We start from the raw sequence: 20,475 nt of genomic DNA, 5'->3' as shown, positions 1-20,475 counted from the left end.
TAGCTTACAACAATATTAAAAAAACTAGTAACACAATACAAAAAAAAAGATTTCTTAGAAATAAAATATCAGTATTGTACAAGTATTATCAGTATGTTTAACCATGTATACATTTATTGAGAGTACTTACACATCCAAGAACGCCAATAATACTGATATAAAACAACGTGTCCTTTAAATGGCCCGCGTACGAAAGAACTCCTGTGAAGTTTAACGTAATCATCTTTGCCGAAACAAACATCAGTGGACCACTTAAAAAGGTACACACTACCATAGTTGATGCAAGCTGGTGAAAAAAAAAGTTTAAAAGAAAAGTTAAGTTTAACCTAGATAAAAATAAGATTAATAAATATAATTTTATATTATAATATATACACTATCGCTTTTAAACAAAAACTGTATTTAATTTACTATCGAAACACCATACTACAGATAAGGCTATTAATTATTATTGAAAAGTAAATAAGATAGTTATCAAGATCTTTATGTCTTTGCTCACGACGAAAATCGACTGTGCTCTGTATATTCTAAAGAAGAACCTCAGCTCCCAAAACTTTAGTTTTAAAGCTATTGTAATGATTTATTGTCTTCAAGAAATAACACAGTGAAATCATATGTTAAAATACTTCTAAAACAGGTGAGGTTTCATAGATACTTTGATGGGTTTTTTTTAATGAATAACTAAAAACTATAATTACACCAACATCAGACATACGTATGAAATTATGTACTGTGTCCCTGTATGTAGTTCAGTGGTTAGCGTGCCGGATTATGGATCTTCAGATCCCATGTTCGCTTCTCCTTATTACAAAAAAAGATAAAAACACGCCCCGCACTTTGGAGTCGTAGATACATTAGAAAGGTCATAATCAAGTTCTACTATTCGATCAGATAGTAGTAACCCAAAAGTTTGTAGACAGTAGTAACCCAAAAGTTGGTAGATAGTAGTAACCAAAGAGTTGGTAGATAGTATTAACCAAAGAGTTGGTAGATTGTAGTAGCCCAAGAGTTGATAGATAGTAGTAACCCAAGAGTACGTAGATAGTAGTAACGCAAGAGTTGATAGATAATAGTAACCCAAGAGTTGGTAGATAGTAGTAACCCAAAAGTGGGTAGATAGTAGTAACCCAAAAGTTGGTAGATAGTAGTAACCAAAGAGTTGGTAGATAGTAGTAACCAAAGAGTTGGTAGATAGTAGTAACCCAAAAGTTGGTAGATAGTAGTAACCAAAGAGTTGGTAGATAGTATTAACCAAAGAGTTGGTAGATTGTAGTAGCCCAAGAGTTGATAGATAGTAGTAACCCAAGAGTACGTAGATAGTAGTAACGCAAGAGTTGTAGATAGTAGTAACCAAAGAGTTGGTAGATAGTAGTAACCCAAAAGTGGGTAGATAGTAGTAACCCAAAAGTTGGTAGATAGTAGTAACCAAAGAGTTGGTAGATAGTAGTAACCAAAGAGTTGGTAGATAGTAGTAATTCAAGAGTTGATAGATAGTAGTAACCCAAGAGTTGGCAGATAGTAGTAACCCAAGAGTACGTAGATAGTAGTAATTCAAGAGTTGATAGATAGTAGTAACCCAAGAGTTGGTAGATAGTAGTAACCCAAGAGTACGTAGATAGTAGTAATCCAAGAGTTGGTAGATAGTAGTAACCCAAGAGTTGGTAGATAGTAGTAGCCCAAGAGTTTGTAGATAGTAGTAACCCAAGAGTTGGTAGATAGTAGTAGCCCAAGAGTTGGTAGATAGTAGTAACCCAAGAGTTAGTAGATAGTGGTAACCCAAAAGTCAGTAGATAGTAGTAATCCAAGAGTTGGTAGATAGTAGTAACCCAAGAGTTGGTGACTGGCGTTGACTAACTGCCTTCCCTTTCTTCTAACAGTTGAAATCTAGGGACTGGCCTAGAATAGAATTATTCGAATATCCAAAAACAAACAAGACAGGAAAAACAAATGGGTAGACAGGCAGATAAGTAGGCAGTATCGAATTCTAAGAACTATACTTTAGGTTTCAAAAAATAAATCAAACTAACTGAATGAATATATCACAGAATATGCACACACACATATATTGCAAAATTCAATAATAACTTTCCTAACTAAACCTCCCTTGCAATATTTAACTGTGATCAAATCGATTTTCGAGCAAACAGTTGCGATTGAGAGATTGCCACAGGGCTTCACAATACAGATTCATATTTAAAGTTCAGAATTTAACACAGTGATGTTATACTAAACATCTGCATCATCAGAAAGCTTCAACCATATTGTTGGTGTGAACGTGCTTTGTATTCACTATGAGAAAAGCCTACACACTGGATAGCTGAAGTGAAGAAAAGGTGTCATTGGCCACTGTTCAGTTCTTCACATTATATACTCCCATAACAGCAAATATAATAAATAAACTTAGTATTCAGAGAATTGTTTAATCTCGAAGTCTAAGTTGAAGGGAGGTCCAGTTTAATCTATATTGATGAGGAGTGGAATTCTCCGAAACTAGTATAACTCAATAACACACGTTGATCAAAGAGTAGAATAAAATGGACCTCCCTTGAACTTAGACTGCGAAATTAAACAATTCACGGAATACTAAGTTGATTTATTATATCAGAAAACTTAACATCACAGAAGTCATGCAATGTTACAGACATTCAAGATAGACGTTTTAGTTACTTTCGTTTTAACAGGAATGAGAATATAAAATATCTGTCTTTTAGAGGAACATGTTTCGAATGATCTTCAATCTATGTTTCCAAATATACTATATTTATAAGTAAAACTGTAAATTTGCTGGTCAAGAGTTTCAGACATCTTATTCCTATATTAAGAACAAAATTTGGTTTGGCTGTTAAGCACAAAGCTACACAATGAACTATGTGTGTTCTGCCACTGCGGGTATCATAACCAGATTTTTAGCGATGTAAGCCTGAAGGTTTACCACTGAGCCACTGGGGGTTCTTAGAAAAGAGAGGAGAGTGAAACAGTCATAAATAATTAAACGATAACACACCCTACAAACATTTGGCTGTGTGAATCATCTAGAAGAAAAGCTATGCTATCGTCCCGTAATCTTATTGTAACGATGATCCATCACCCAGAGTTGGTTGGCTCGATTACCATAATCTATTGTATGGTAACTGGAAAGTGTTCGACCGTGTACATGGGATATCTTGTATTAGGATTTTTGCTAGAAAAGGAGATAAAAAGCACCCTAAAATAGGAGATATTTCCACTTTTTATATGCTTTTGGTTTTGAATCTAAAGACAAAAGTACTTAATCAATTACATAAGTCAATTATTACCTTCCACAAAGTAGAGTATGCAATTAGCATCTAATGAGGTCATTAGAGATTTAATAGCAACAAAAACAAAAAAGAAGGGAACATTATCTAACATTGTCCTTCATACATCTTTAGCTTTCTTAACAGGCAACTTCAGCTAGTTTTAGTAATATTGGCGTCAACAAAAATCTGATAAAACTATTTCTATGATAGCAGCACTTAAAACTGTCATGTTATGTATGGTTACTTGTTTTAACATTAGCTACAGTACTTTTGGCACCAGCGATAGAAAAGTTATATAGAACAGAATCACAGTAGCATGAATGTTGTTATCGCAAATAAACATACCTGCACGTTAGAACTAATGTTGGGGGGATCAACATAATAGTACACAGTACATTGACTAGGCGTGGCCTAGTGGTAAGCGTGCCGTACTATAGATCTGCGAGTCTGGTCTTCACATCTTGTAACAGAAAAAAGAAAAATTGTTCTGTACTTTGGAAGCGGCCCCCCAGGGGCACAGCTGTATGTCTGTGGACTTACAACGCTAGAATCCGGATTTCGATACCCGTGGTGGGCAGAGCACAGATAGCCCATTGTGTAGCTTTGTGGTTAATTACAAACAAACAAACAAACTTTGGGAGCCTGGGTGCGTTTTAATGGTAACAATCATATCCGGTAAAACAACAGTAAATCAATAGTTGGCAGGGGGGCTGTTGACTCATTGCCTTCCCTCTAGTCTATCAGCTTAAATTTATGGACGGAACTTGAGTAGTTATACATGAATATTCGAAAACAAGTAAACATTTTACTAATTTGTCATTAACACTGTGAATGGCAACGAAAAACTGTTCTGCTCACTTTTAAAGGTTACGGTTCCTAAGTCGAATCCAGTTAGTGATACTCAGTAAAAAGCCCAAACGTTAATAAAACGTTTTATGAGAAAATTTAACTAACCAAACACAACTTACTACATTTCTATGGTTGAATTACATTTCTTCAATTCTCGGTCCACACTTACCATGTCAGTAGGAAGTCCGTACTGAGCAGCAAATAGAAGAACAACGGGACCAGTTGGTACAGTGCCATAAAGAAACGCATAATTGACCAGATCATCCTGGTCAGAAGCCTTAGTACAAAGTAGTTTAACAGCGGCACAGAGTATTAAAGGAGTGGCCAACCTGGATCAAAAACAATACACAGAACAGATATTGTATACTTTATAATCGAAACTATAAGATCAATAATATGAACGATCACAATTAAAATCTATAAAACAAATTGTTAGGGTTAATTAATAGGTTAAGGGATATTTTCGGACTCTCCTCATAGTTCTTTTCTTTCTTGCTCGGAATGAATATTTAAACGTTAGAAAAGCTCCTTGATTAATTACTTTATCACACATCATATCAAAAGTCTAAAAGCATACATAAAACTTCAACTATGTTAGAAAAGCAATCAAACCCTATAACTTTCGACAGGTGGACTTGCCTTTATCAGGGACAAAAGCAAGAATCCTTCTGTCATACTAAAGGCAAATCGACCTGTCGAAAGCGCTATGGTTCGCTTTTGCCGTTGATAAAGATAGATCTATCTGTCGAAAGCGTTCGGGCTTTATTTTGGGATTTTTTATAACGTAACTTAAATCTCTTTAATCTTAAGCGGTTTTTATTTTTAGATGTTTCGTTCAAGCAGTGATTTTTTTTCCTGAAGTACCAGAAACACCGTAAAGCTTTTTTCTATGTCTTATACACTGACAAAATCCATAAAAAAATTTGGAGAAAAATAATATTTTGAGGGTTAATGTTTATTTATCATTCTCATTTAAAATAAGTAATACTAACAACCAAAGGTGATTAAGATGACAGAACGTTTAAAATAAAAGAAGAAAAGACACTGTTTTACGTTAAAGGTGTAAGAAGTAAAAATCAACATCAAAAACAAAACTGTACAATTGGAAAAACATGCTGGGTGTGGCCAAGTAGTTTGCAAGGGTGGGGCGTCATCCAAAGTTTCATGAGCTACTACCGAAAAAACGCGCTTTTCATTTTGGTGTCATGAGAGAACTATAAAATTGATAGTGAAATCCTGCTAATCGGTCAGAAAAGAATACCTGAAGGATTGGCGGTGAGTACTGTTTACACAAAAGTATACTCAAGTATTCCTTGTGTAGCTTTGTGCAAAAATTCTAAACAAACAAAATAATGAAACAGGCCTGGCGCTAAGTTTTTTGCTATCCTGTGCAAGTTTTCAATTTGCTGCCCCCATTTCTAATTGAACCCAAATCGATTAGCGTAGGCTTCAGTGGTTATAACACTAAAAATTTGGTTTCGATACTCGTAGTGGGCACAGCGGAGAACGGGTAACTTGCTTACAAGCAAATAAACAAAACCCATATACTTTTACTTTCAGTTTTAAGACAAAATCTTAGGATTACAAATCCAATCAATTTTATTAAAGCCGGAGAAAATATTATAGTAACTGTTAACACGTAACTATCGTACCAGCCCCAAATCTTATAATTACGGAAAATTCTCCTTTCTTTCTTTCACTGGGGCAAAATCGCACGCTCTTGAAGTCTAATTTTGTGTTATTTCATACTGGATCGAAATTGTTTTTAGACCAACAAATTTTGTTTGTGTTATTTCTGTCTCAGGTATTAACCCATTTATGTTTGCAAAAAGCTTCTTTTTCGTTATCAGTAGCGATGGGTGGTAAAGATAGCAGAATTATCGGTGTCACAACAATTTGGGAAACGGCAATAATTATCTGTTTTTGTATATACACATTTCAAAATAATTTTAGTCATTCTTCGTTTGATGGCCTACAAGTCATCACATATATATAGTTATGTTGCACTCTCATTAACTGTCTTGCCATCTGAAAAGCTGACTTAAAGAACCGTGGTTTGATTGAGCAAGTTCCTTGAGCTAATATTCAAAAACTAACCACCGCAGTAAAGGAAACATAAGCGTATTATTTTACTTGTTGGAATCCCTCTTCGCTGATTCACTGGCTGTGTTGAGAGTTTTGTGAGAAAAACTGACTTTGAAGGTTTATTGTGGATCAAAGATAGGTTCATCACAACTTTCAAGTATCTCCTCTCCTTGTGAACGATCTGCTATTCTTGCAAATGTAATTTACTGGAATTTTTTTTATATAGTTATAGAATAGGTAATACATGTCAAGATCACTACCTTGCAGCTGTTTGCTGGTGAGGTTGATTTCATAAAGCAAGTCGTGCCATGCTACAAGACTAGCCACACATTTGAAACTTAGGATCGTAGCAGTGATTGCTTTTGTTTGGAAGCACAGTTTTGCTCCACTGGCTCCTGTGATGATTTTGTAATCTACAATGGAAGGCAGAGAGTATCATACACCTCTCCTAGCTGATATTGGAATTCACCAACAGGGTCAATTTTATTTTCCTATCGCATATTATCCAACGACTCACAACTAACTGGGAAACATGTTTTAGCAATACATCTCAATGATGAGTTGCATCAGGAAAGTAGAGTTATATGCTTTGGATAGAATGAAAGAACACCACTGTTCTTGTGTAACAGATGGATATGTCATTCAAAAGAATCATTGCTTGTTTGTTTGTTTGAAGTTATGCACAAAGCTACCACGGGTATCGAAACCCGGTTTCTAGCGTTGTAAGTTCGCGACAAAAATGCTCTTGGATTTAACAAGTTTCAAATTCGTTCATTGAAGACTATTGTTCTTGAATTTTTTTTGGCTTCGTTAACATATCCTTAGCTTCATAAATATTCCAGAAGCAGCCTGGAGTTTGCTCAAAGCAGGTTTGGTCATGTAGGTACCACATGTGTCTTACAGCAGCAAAAATTAAGAAAATGCTTGTTAATACTGAGCTTACAATCTTCAGACACAGATGTCTCAGTAGATATGACAAACTGAATGACCACTGTAATCTGTTCTGTATCACACATGCCTGAAGTGGAGTTGAGAACAATCGAAGAATACTTAACATTATTAGCAGCAGTTATCACAGGTCTATATATTATTGGATAAGGATTGAATCAGCTCATTTTGGATGTTCTTTCCCAAACAGTGTTTACAGAGTTGTTTACGTAATAATTTTCCTATAACAAGATCAAGCATGAACAAATATTTAAGACAGTTTGGTACATTTTCATTTCATCTACAAAAATCTTCTCATCACTTCAACGAAGAGCAATTTTTTGAATTCTATGAACTCTTATCAAAGCAATAAGTCTTTTTAGTAGACATGTCGGTGTTTTGTATCTTATTTAATCAGGCACAGGTTTTCTGTATTGATTTATTGGTTCATTTCAGTCGATATTATCATTATTTCTACTGTTGAAATGCCTGCAGGTGATTTATTGACTTTTCACCTTGACTTAAAAGTTCTGACAAAATTTTCTAAAGTTCGTGCAGAAACAAATACTTAATCGTGTGTGATTTAATAATGAACAAGTTGACTTAATACTTCTTCTTAACAAATCACCGTGTGTGATAATTTGTTGTGAGTTTAATTCTCTTGTTACCTTTGGAAATGCTGAATATTTTCAGCTGTACTGGACCCATTTTGACTAATAGATTTTGCACCTTCGATTCAATTTCCAGCTATTTAATGGAACAAATCAAATAACATGTATTTTTATTTTCTATCTGCTTTTTCTCTTTAGAATTGTCTTTGTCATGAGAAGCTATGGTTTCTTCAGTTTCTGAGCATGAATGTGCAGCATTGGTCTGTTCATAACTCTTCTCAGAAGTAGTTGTTGTTTGTTTTGGGGAGGAGGTCATTCTAGTCATAATTTCGTTAGCGCCCATTTGATTTTTCAAATATTTCTCTTTTCCTGCTTTCCTGTTTTGAAATTGAGCACCAGAAAGACAGTGTTTTCCATTAGCCATATTTTTCTTAAGCTCACTGCTAATCACTTTTGAGTTATTGTTGTTTTAATTTTGATTTTTAGCTATCTTGCAACTGTGTTACAAAATCGTAAAAAAATCTAAAATAGTTTTATTGAGCAATTTCCTGAAAAAAGAATTAGAAATTTCTACTACATAGGGAAGGTACTGAACACTCTGCCCCTACTTTCCCATTAAATATCGCAGTAGTTGTGTTAAACTTGGAAAAACATAACGGTACAGGTGATATTATAAATCGTACAATGACATTAATAAATTAACTAATTGATAAAATCAATCTTTATCATCCTCCGATTTTGTTACCCTAGGTGACTGCTTGCTTTAACTATCCACTAACTCCCACACTGAAGTAGAACTTACACTCAATTCATGAACTGTATTAACCATCACATGATCCCTACTGCTATGAATTGACAAGTTATGATGTAACTATAAGCTTACCTAAGAATCTTTCTAACATAGACTGTTGGCGAATCAAATAAAATATCTCTTGATATTCTGATATTGAGACTTAGTGAATAGAATGGCGTTAAATTGAATTCATGTGTTCGTTTATGAAATATCGTTTCAGTCATAGTTAAATAATAAATGTTTGTTCTATAACACAGCAACATTGAACCATCTGTTATGTCCACCGCAGGGAATCGCGCCGCGGATTTTGGCGTTGTAAGTCCGTAAACTAACTATTGCCTTACAGGGGGACATTGAATAATATAAGATCATAAAGTATGGCGTCTATGATTGTAATTCTGGCAACTTATGTCTATAAGAGCTCAATTAATCCAAGGTACTGATAAATGAACTATAGTTTCAGTAAATTGAATCAATGCGTAAATTCATTACGATTTACATGCATGGAAATATATGTTCCTAAAATCTGAATTAATCCCATACAAAGTGGAGCCACAATATTTGAAGAGGAATTTACTATGAGGTGATATGTAATTATACCTAAGGAATTAGTTATTATATATATAAGTCTACATCCACATTGTTTTTGTATCTTAGTTTTCACGGGGGTTAGCGCAACTGTAACTTTATTACAAAGACAATTAAATAGTGGCATTTCGGTATTTCCTGGGAGGTCAAGTCGGCATGTTGACATTAAACATTTGTTGTTCATTTTGTGTTTTGTTCACCATGGTTATATATAGAGAAGTAGCGCACTCGGTCTTCTCTTATTTTTACATGACCACTTCATTCTAATTTAATAATTTATTCATAATATTAACATTCTTTTTATTATTTGTTTATTTTGTGTAATATTTGAACTAAGAATCTATGTTGTTATTTGTTACAGGTCTTGTATCTTGTCTACTTCATTTTGTCAGCTCACACAGCTTCTGAACATCCATCTATATCCTACTACTTCTTAAGACAGTTATTTTGGGGATCTAGCAATCTGTCAGGTAATAATGTAACATATTATCACAGAAGAGCATAAATTATCTAAAGTTGTGGTTATGATTAAGGATTTAGCTGAGATTAGTTGTGAGCCATGATGGGTAATTTCAAACGTCTATCTCCAATCCCATTACCTGTTGTTTGCTTTCTTTTCTATAGGCGCCTAGGACTACGTCTCTTTGCTGTAGATCAATAAACTAAAGCAGATAGTGAGAAACACATCCAGAGTGACCCCATGGCTAGTAAAAAGGGGAAATTAATGAGCCAGGGAAATCTCTGTAGCATTCGGAAGCTTTCAGCTGTCAGCCCCTAGTGTGCTTGTTCCTGAAGTATTAAAATATTTGAAAGGTAGAGACGATTTTAGTAGGTGCATCTTCTGACTGCCTTCACTTCCAAAGAGACCATAACAGCAAGTAGGCAAGGCTAGACTGAACTTTAGAAACCCAGTTTGCATTAAATCCAAAGCAGAGTGGTCATCAGATTGTTTAGCATATCAATAAAATGTACAGTCACCACTTTAGATTATTTATATGCTTTCTTAAGCAGTACATTGTACAGCTTACATTCACATAAAACCAATGATCATAAATCATGTCTCAGAACCTTTGCTGGCATTAGCTTATTTAGATTTACCTGTACAAAGAGCAATTACATATGAATGCTCAATATTCTCAGCATAGAATAGTGATACGAAATCCACAAACTTACTATTTTACAATGGTGCTGTGACTGAAGATTTATGGTGTAAGTAGCTGTAGTAATGACTAGATGCAAGACCTTCTGTTGGCCCTGGATTATTTGGCCTTGGAAGGTGTATAGCATTTGAGTGAAGCGTAATTAGGTAATCGAGACTCAATCACAAAATAATTGTATTGGAGTTTTAACCTTTCAAAAAATTGAGTTATCCACAGAAAATAATCATTAAGGCCAGACAAAGGAAACACTCAGGGAGTCTTGCAGGCTATGCAAACAATTTGGACCATTTATATTACAAATTATGTATCATGGCTGTATTTTTGGAATACAAAAAGCCAGATGAAGTTACTACTATGGTTCCACCTACTAACACACGGCCTGAAAAGGAAATACACATTAAAGAGTTTCGTCAATTATTTCAGCCAGTGTTACAAATTGCTATAGGCATCAGTATGGATGGAAATTCCCATAAAATGGAAATAAAATATTAAGTATTATCTGCTGGTCTACAGCTATGGCAAGACAGTCATTTTGATCAACATCTTGATAAAAATTGGGATTCATGCTATCATTGTGAACAGCCAGAACAGTGGTGTCAGGACTACCAACATCGAATTGAAAGTGCAGAACAAGATGTTACAGAAAGCATCTCCCACTGGTGTGAAGCAGCAAATGAGATTAGAGGGGAGCTGTCATGGTTGTAAAACCAACAATTTTAAACTAGCTGGCTCCAGATTTTAAGTTTGACCACTAACTTGGGGAGACACAGTAAAGTATCTGCATCAAAATATATGGTTATTCACTCAACTCAAACTGGCTCAAGCATAGTTTGGTATGTGCCTATAATCATACCTGGTCATAACAAGAACTGAAGCAGGCAGGCCTTTACTCGGAAATTTCCAGCAAGGCCACCACCTAGATCAGTAAACGTTAACTGCGTTCTAGCTAATGAGGATAAGCTGGAAGCTGGTGTAGAAGTATGATTCTAACACGTTAGTACTGATGTATCTCACAGAACAAGTATAGAAGTTAATATTGATTCACGTATGGGCATCTTAGATATAGATCTCCTTTTAGTTATCTACAAATATTACTTGTGGAACAGGTGAACTGTAGTTCAGTGACAAGTCATGTGTATGTTAGAGAGTAAGTTTAGAAAATTGAATAATTATTTCATTGAATGCAAAAAAGTATTTCATAATGAATTACAAACACAGTCGCGTGTGTTGCCATCTGCAAAAGAGGTTATATATGAAAAGTGCTATTTTGTAACTAAACACTAAGTATGTGCATTATTCCAAAATTATTCCAATTATGGTTTGTAACTGTGAGCATACAGCTATGAATGGCAGTAGGAACTGTATGTGAAAGAAAAATAAATGAGAAAAATATCTAACAAATAACAAAGAAAGTATAGTGTGTCCCGGTGGTCAAACAAACATAACCTGTCACCATATAGACAGTGATTTTAGACAAAACACCTTACAGTTTCCCTAAATAGTTAGTTACTGCTAAAGAAGAATAGCTCAGACATACAGATGGGAGTATGGCTGTGGTATGCACCAAATGAAATGGACCAAATCTTGTTATTCAACAACTCCGCCCATCAAATTTCAAAATTCAGCAGTTACGTGAGGTATATATACATGTAGAATATGTGGATCAGCTGAAATCCTACGTTACTGATGAATATATTATATGGACAAAGATGCTGAAGGAGATATAGTTTGGAGACGGATAGTGAACAGAATGAGTTTGTAGTACTTTCAACCTAGCTTGTGCTAAGAAAGAAGTCTCAAGTTCCTCTTTGGCTATATATGAAGTCAGAGGAGAAAGAACATAGAGCTGAACAACTATACTGTTCAGAAGAATGGCTTAGAACAATACTTTCTAATCATCAGCTAGAATGGTGTGTATATGTCAACACTGCAAGGGACTTAAACCATCAGCTAGGATGTTAACACTGCAAGGGACTTACACCCCTTGCTTTACGAGTTATCAAGTAAAGTTTCGTAGTAATTAATTCCTAATCAAAGTAAACTACCTAACTAGACATGCATAGATTATAACTAAAAACTAACCACTCGATAACAGCAGTTAGGACAACCTAATCAATGACTGAAAGTACTTGGTGATCCTTACCTTTCAAGCTATTGAGTGGTATTTCACAGTATTCTGGCTTAAGTACTTGATGAGAGAATTCGAATAAAACTAACCAGCATATGATAACAAGAATATGTTGATGGTAGAGAAAGGGAATCCCCCCCCCCAGTAGCACAGTGGTATGTCTGCGAACTTAAAACGCTAGAAACCGGGTTTCGATACCTATGGTGGGCAGAGCACAGATAGCTTTTTGCATAGCTTTGTGCTTAATAACAAACAACAATAAAGAGAAAGAAAAATTAATGTCAATTCATATCAGATGAAAAGCATGCCTCCGATGTTCTGAAAAGGATGTCCATCGGTGAGAGAAACTCATGATTAATAACATACAGTCTTGGCCAAAATGTTTACATGTTTTATAACAAATAAAATCGTTATTGTTAAGATGGAATACAAATACACTTAGTGCTGTCAAATTGAGAAATGCATGGTATATTGAACGTTTATGTATGTTAGTTACATAATGAGACAGGTTCTACAGACATCATGAACGATTTATTAGAACATCAAACAAATTTATCAGACACCTGTAGAAAGATGTGTAATTTAGCACTTCACTTATCACAACCAAAGCTTACCAAAACATACATAATTACAAAATATAACATCAAATTATTATAAGTAGCGTCTGTAAATTTATATTAGTTTATATGCAACATTTAGTACTTAGTTGGTCCTCCTCGTACTCTAATAACCTCTGCAAGGCGTCTTGGCATGCTGTCAATGAAGTTATGGATGTACTCCACCGTGATTTTATCCCAACTTGTCACTAGAAATCGCTGCAACTGAGATACAATTGTTGGTTTAGGGTCGTAGTTAGCAATTTTCCTGCTCAGTTCTACCCAATAGTTCCCAATGGGATTACAATTTGGAGACTTTGCTGACCATGGCAATCATGTAAGGTCGAGATAATTCTGTACAATATGCGCACCGTGGCACTGTCATCCTGAAACACAAAGTTATTGCCAAACCTTGCCCTAGTATTTGGCATTAATCTCGTCTCCATGTGATGACGGTAGGAAGCGCCATTGACGTTTCTCTGGAGAATATCAAGAGCAGTTGTTCCACCATAATAAATAGTTGCCCAAGCATGTACTACACCACCTCCTGTGTGTTCCCTATGGGAAGGACAGTCTTCCCTCATTTGTTCTCCAGGCAAACTACGAACACGAATCCTATCATCAGCTTTAACAATCCGGAAACAGGACTGTCTGAAAAGATGATATATCACCAGTGTCCTAACTTTAAGTTGGCATGCTGTCTTATCCAAGTAACACAGTGATGGTGGTGAATTCTGGTTAATATCGATTTGCAGATAGCTCTTCTTGCAAAATAACATTGTTTGATCAGTCTCCTTTTCACTGTTCTCCTGAATATCCTGGAATGAAAGTGTTCATATCATTCCTGTTATAAGGTGTTGCAAGACTTCTTTCGACCTTGATATATTAACCTGATCAAAACATGATCATCTTGGGTAGTAGTTTTCGGCGTCTACCATTAGACTTTCCGGGAACAATGTTTCCTGTAGTCCGATGACGTTTCAGAATTCTGGACATAGTACACTGTTCTGGCAATGTCCGTTTGCTTCATACCATTGTTTGACAGTCGAACAATTTAGCACTCTATAAATTCTGGTACGTGACGAGGCATGACTACACCAAGTACAGAGAAATTGTCTGAACAAAGCGTTGATCTGTTTCGAATAAATATTATACCAAACGCACACCCTTTTAGCAAAACAAGTTTTTCTGTGTGTTTTGACTAACAAATGCTCAAAACAACTTACACATACCAGAATAATAACTTGTACATGTTTGTTACTATTCTGTTACTACCCGGGCATTTACTGAATAACTACTCCATGCATGAAGACAATAACATCAATATTGAACAATATGCAAATACTTTGGCCAAGACTGTAATACTATTCGTTGCAACATTGTGTAATCCTGTGAAGGTATCTTACAACACTGTTTAATAATCTCTAATTAACTGTAATTTCTAAACTTCATAATTTTGTATTAAAAAATTAATGACTGAAAATATAATCTGTAACATCTAGCAAATTAATAAAGATTAAAATAACAGAAAAAAATATGAATTGGCTAGTTTTATACATGTTTACATTTAAGTAAAAGTTCGTCTAGTTTACTTGTTCCTGGACAACAAGGTTGGAGTTTTTTTTCCCTTAATTCAGTGTAGGGATAAACTTAACAATATAAAGCATTGAGAGATACCAATGCAGATGCTAAGAGACTTTATGTTACAAATCTGAATGTGTCCAAACAGCAAGTCATAAGTCTATTTCAATCCTCTTATATTGTATTAGTCAAAACATTACACACTGACAGACTGTTTGTTTGGAATTAAGCACAAAGCAACACAATGGGCTATCTGTGCTCTACCCACCACGGGTATCGAATCCTGGTTTCTAGCGTTTTAATTCCGCAGACATATCTCTGTGCCACTGGGGGGGGCCACACTGATAGAAATATCTCATTAATTTCTCAGCTAAATTTTATTTTTTAGCTATAAATTATGCAAAATGCTTTATTGCATTTACATATAAGCCAACTGATGTATTGATGTATTAAGTGTCAGATTTCTGTGTAATAAATTTAGTTTAAAAACATATGAGAGACCATTGTCTTGGTACATTAAAGTGGTTTGTAAATCCAGCAAGGAAAGTGTGAAACGCAATTATTACTCTTCGCCAAAATATGGAAAGTATGATGCATAATATACAGCTCCGGTGAAAACCAATTTAATTTGTGTGTTAAACAATTCTCAGTCATCTTTAATAAAATATTTATAAACAACTTGCACGTTCGTATTTTAATTGTTTTAAATGGCACTGTGAATAACTTCATTGTAATATATTCATTTCTAAACATTTGTAATGCACAACTGCACACATATCCTTGTAAATATGAAAATGAAAAGTACTTGTTTGATGTCATAAAAACAGATTCATTGTAAAAAAAATCAAAAGGCAAAAAAAACGAAAAAATATTTCATTACAGTTCATTTCTAAATATTATTTTCATTGCAAATTTTCATTATTTTCATTGTGCAGATATCTTACAGCACTGTATAATAGTCTCTTATTAACAACAATTTCTAAAGATCGTCATTTTCGATTCAAATATTAGTGCCTGGATATAAAATTTCTAACATAAAATAAAGAATTATAAAAGTGAAAATGAATATTACATTAAATTTTGAATTAGACTAGTGTTATCCATGTTTCAATTTAAGTAAATACTTATCTAGTTTGCATGCTTCTACCTGACACCATTAATAACATGTATTATTTACATTATCCTTATAGCTATATGTCCCGTTGCTAAAATTATATTTTTCTATAAAGTAAATACATTGTGTTATTTCTCGTGCAGGTAGTATACATTTGAATGTTTTAAAATTGGTTACACGTATTAGTCTTAATATCTTATATTTATTTTGATTTAAGTATTAGGAATAGTAGTATGAATTCTTCTTAATTTTTACCTAATATTATTTTTTTTTATTTCTATGTCTTGAATTCGAAATCTTACTTTAAGACAGTGCGTGTCACCCAATAGCCCAGTTCACTTGTTTCTGCTTGTAAGTAATGAGGTCAGTTAAAGTAGGCCTGTAGAAAGATATTTTGAAACCATTATGAATTATCTTTAAGCATTGACAAGTATTCACAATGAAGACAAGAGTCCCGAATCCATAAATGCATCTGGTTAAATTAGTTCTTTTTAGCCCCCCAGTGGCACAGTGGTATGTCTGCGGACTTACAACGCTAAAATCCGGGTTTCGATACCCGTGGTGGGCAGAGCTCAGATAGCCCATTGTGTAGCTTTGTACTTAATTACAAACAAACAAATTTATTTTTAACACGCAATTTCTGAATCAACGGCAGCAGAAATGGTTGGACACTTTGTAGGAACCATATTCGGCATTTAGTCTTTTTTTCTGAAAATCTACAGAAATATGCATCATTTTATGAGGTGTACGCCGATATATGATTGGATAACATAAGGAGAAGTTACGATTGCTTTATGCCAGTAGAGTTGGGTGCTTTTTTACCTTAATTCGGACAATAATCATAGCATTGTTATTGTACGTTATCTATGGAACACTCACCATTCCTGAATGTTTTGTGAAACCTGTGAGGAACTGCTGAGACAAGAGCCAGAATCCCTGAGTGTTTGTTCTTGTCGAGATGGAAACGAAGTCGGATTCAAAGCATAACCTACAAACGTAAAGTAGAAAAATGTCAAAGGTATTACAAGTGCAGTAGATTTGGATGCGATCACGATAACACACCTGTTGTTTAAAAAATTAGTTATAAGAAAGGCCAGAGAAGCTTCGGTGGAGGAGGTGTTGTCAAGCGCCCAAAGAGAACTACGTCTGTGTACAGGAACGGTAAACTGCGGATCTGTCCAATAACTTGCCCTGAAATGAAGAAGAGAGCAAAGACGATTCGGCGCAGTGCGAATCTCTACGAGGCGAAGAAGGAGAAAGAATTCAAGACCAAGTAAGGAAAAGAGAATATAAAGGCATTTTCTGAGTGAAATGCAAGATTATACCAGGATAAGATGAGTGCTAAAATATTGGCGAAATAGCTTGATCTTAGCATGCGGGTAGTCCACTTTGGTAGGATAGAAACATCTTAACGACTACTTGGCAAAATGATCCTTGGATCATACCCTACATAGCCATGTACCTCACTCTTACGCTTCCAGATTTCCAGATCTGATGGATCGCTCTACCACCTATCAAAATTAATCATATTTTCTGCCATTGAATCAAAGGCTGCTTGTTAAACACAAAGCATAAAGACTGATTTACTCAATACTTCAATTATTTATCAAATATCATACATCAAAACTTATCATCCTGGTGTGTAACTCTTAATTCAATCCTCATCCTCAAATTCATATCAATTATAGTAAAACAAATTATTATTCAGTTAGTTTTAGAGCATTGCCACATTGGGCTATCTGTTGAGTCTACAGCATGGAATCGAACGCCGAATTCTAGCATTGTACGTTGATAAACTTACCGCTGTCCCACCGGGAAACATTATCCATTATTCATCAGATTGCTCTACACATTTTAATTATGAGAATATTATATTTTTACTACTTACGGTTTAATTTTATATTTTCCTTTCCATATTGCGTTGGCACGGCATGGCCAGGTGGTTAGGGCGCTCGATTTGCAATCTGAGGGCCACGGGTTCGAATCCCCATCCCACCAAACATGCTCGCCCTTTCAGCCATGGGGTCGTTATAACGTGACGGTCAATCCCACTATTCGTTGGTAAAACAGTACCCCAAGAGTTGGCGGTGGGCGGTGATGACCAGCTGCCTTTCCTCTAGTCTTACACTGCTAAATTAGGGACGGCTAGCGCAAATAAAGATATTACATTAATACTTTGTGTTGATAATGTGTTCAATTTATATTATTTACGATGATTATGAGCCTACAGCTGCGACCAGTTATAGTATAAAATATACACTGCAAGTTTGAATATAAAATATACACTGTTTGAATTAGCGCAAGGTAAGATTGAAGAAAGAAAAAGTGTCGAAAACGTACAAACAAGTCTACTCGCGCAAAGATACACAGTGTTTGTCTGCGCTAGCCATGTACACTTTTGAACTGATAGACTACAGGAAAGATGCAAGTAAACATCCCCAACCAACAACTCTTGCGTTGCTATAATTGACCAGTGGAACTTGATTGTCACTATTATAACGCACCCATTGTCACAAAATACGTAATACGATTTTAGAGCAACGGGACGTAAATCGTGAACCTCCGCATCCACAGTCCGCTAGTTAATCACTAGACCACAAAGAATAAGAGCTGCTTTCATCACCAGTTATCTGAATGTAAGATTTCAAGCTAATCTATAGGATATTATGATTCTTTACTTTGTTATATACATGTTATATTTCCATATTTACTACGAAAATCATTTAAAAATAATTAGATATTTATTTGTGCGGATGATAACTTAAACACCAGAATAATGTTGAAAGATTGACATTATTTTTTTGTCCTTTTTTTTTTCAAATAGATGTTAATAGATTTTCAATAAGATTATTTTTCTAAAAGACCATGCAAAATGGGAGGATGGGAGTGTGGTGAAACCGCAGAAGATTGCAAACGAATTATGTTTGCGTGCTGGTTTTGCTTAATTAAAATTGTGAAATAATATTATACTGTGAAAACTGCATAAGAACAACTGGAATAGGCGTAACACAAACCGATGAGCCTAAGAAAACGAAAGTGGTTACCAGGAAACTTCCCATTGCCGATTTCTGACACCGAATATGTGTCGAAGGTGTCATTAATAAAAGCTTTGTAGTTATATCTGTTTTAATAAAATTAAAATTGTTCCTCTAGAATGGCAGAACTAACTAAAAAATGTTATATAAGAGCTAAATATTTTCCTCGCCATTTAGAGCTATAAAAAGATTAAATTATTTCCTAAATGTCATTTATGTTATTTTAAAATGTGGAACGGAACATCCGTACGTTTTTCAAAGTATAAAACACTTATCAATTGAAATCTCGACTATTAACAATTCCACAACATTTTCTAAGTATTAAGGATAATACTCAGAATGCCTTTAGAAAGGGTGTTATGATATCGCTTGCTTTTAAGAATATTCTTTGCTGTTTAGTTAATGCCTGATTTCGACAAAACAAATGAAACAGAGAAATCCGAAAAAAAAACAAGGTAGGATTTTCATTACAACCAAAAACAAGTGCACTGACAACTCTGTTTATAACAAACTTCCAACTCTTGAATTCGTATTTCTATTTATTTGTTGAGCAAGAAAAGTGATGGGTCAAGCAAGAACGGGGAAAATTTAAGTAAAAAGAAATAGTCGCATAGAAACAACCGCCCTGGTTTACTTTTTTATCGGAAGCCCAAATATCAGCAGATAAATTTCACCTACCACACCCTTAATTTCAAGCCGACCTCTGTTTACGTGTTTTTACTCCTAATTGACATTGCGCAGCGAAACTGTGCCAAATCTCGTTCATGTTCTCAGGAAGCGCATGTTTAATACTGGGTGCCACGCGACTGCAACTCGACTTTTCAGGTTTAATTTAAGAGAAACGTAAGTTAGGAAATTGCAAATTAACGAGTTTTGATTATACATTGTATTTTTACGTTTAACGTTAGATCATCACGTTAAACGTAAAAAATACTATGTATAAACGTTAGATCATCACGTTGCCTGAAAATGGTCAATGTTTAGATCGCCTCATTGTTTTATTTATATAAAAAATTCACAAAATCTGTATTCATAATTCATATACAAAAATTAGCACAGTTATAAATATTCGTATATCCTTGCATGCAAAGCATATACCCGACTGCTTGAAAAAAGTTAAAATAACATGTTGTTGCGTCAGCAAGATCACGTGACTATTGCCACGCCACCTGCTTTCTAGAACTATCCCGTTCCTTCGGGAGTGCTCTAGCATTTACTAGATTGGGGGGTGGTCTGGTATATATAAGAGGGTGACAACGTGACGGAATAATGCGTGTGTAGACAGTGAGTAACTGATCTGCAGTCAAGGAGTATTATTGAGCAGGTTCGTTGTTATAGCGTTTGTTTTAGCGCGATTGTTGAAATTAAGTGTATCGTAAAGTTATATCCGGAAAGAATAAACCAGTTTTATTAAGTAAGGACTTGTGTCGCTAAAGTTTCGTCGGAACGAAGTTACGGAAAGTTAATTAACAAACGGAGACGTAACAAATTGGTGTCAGAAGTGGGGTAGAAAAAAAAAAGAGAAGAAAATGGAAACGAGAGGCGGAAAATCAAACTACAGCTTAGCAGACTTGATGGCAGCAATACAAAAACAAGAAAAGAAACAAAAAGAGCGAGAAGAGAAATTACAACAGTTGTTAGAGGAAAAAGAAAAGAAACAAGAAGAACTTGTTTCTTTTCTTTTTCCTCTAACAACTGTTGTAATTTCTCTTCTCGAAGAACGAGAAAAT

The 20,475-nt window shown here is 34.9% G+C and overlaps 1 protein-coding gene across 4 annotated transcripts in view; it reads right to left on the bottom strand.

Annotated features, from left to right (window-relative positions):
• Positions 1-20,475, bottom strand: part of LOC106469507 (integral membrane protein GPR155-like) — a 75,129-nt gene that overhangs the window by 34,923 nt on the left and 19,731 nt on the right. For 3 of the 4 annotated variants that reach the window (XM_022398044.1, XM_022398046.1, XM_022398045.1), the window contains 2 exons: positions 4,297-4,456; positions 131-286 (listed from right to left, as the gene is read on the bottom strand). In XM_022398044.1, the coding sequence (XP_022253752.1) occupies positions 131-286; positions 4,297-4,456 (316 nt within the window). The remainder of the gene's footprint in view (positions 1-130; positions 287-4,296; positions 4,457-20,475) is intronic. The other variant, XM_022398047.1, reaches the window with a different exon arrangement.

Source organism: Limulus polyphemus, unplaced genomic scaffold, assembly GCF_000517525.1.
Source record: "Limulus polyphemus unplaced genomic scaffold, Limulus_polyphemus-2.1.2 Scaffold3519, whole genome shotgun sequence".
Classification (NCBI taxonomy): domain Eukaryota; kingdom Metazoa; phylum Arthropoda; class Merostomata; order Xiphosura; family Limulidae; genus Limulus; species Limulus polyphemus.
The sequence above is the reverse complement of the archived record's forward strand: the minus strand, read 5'-3'. Positions and strand labels throughout refer to the sequence as shown.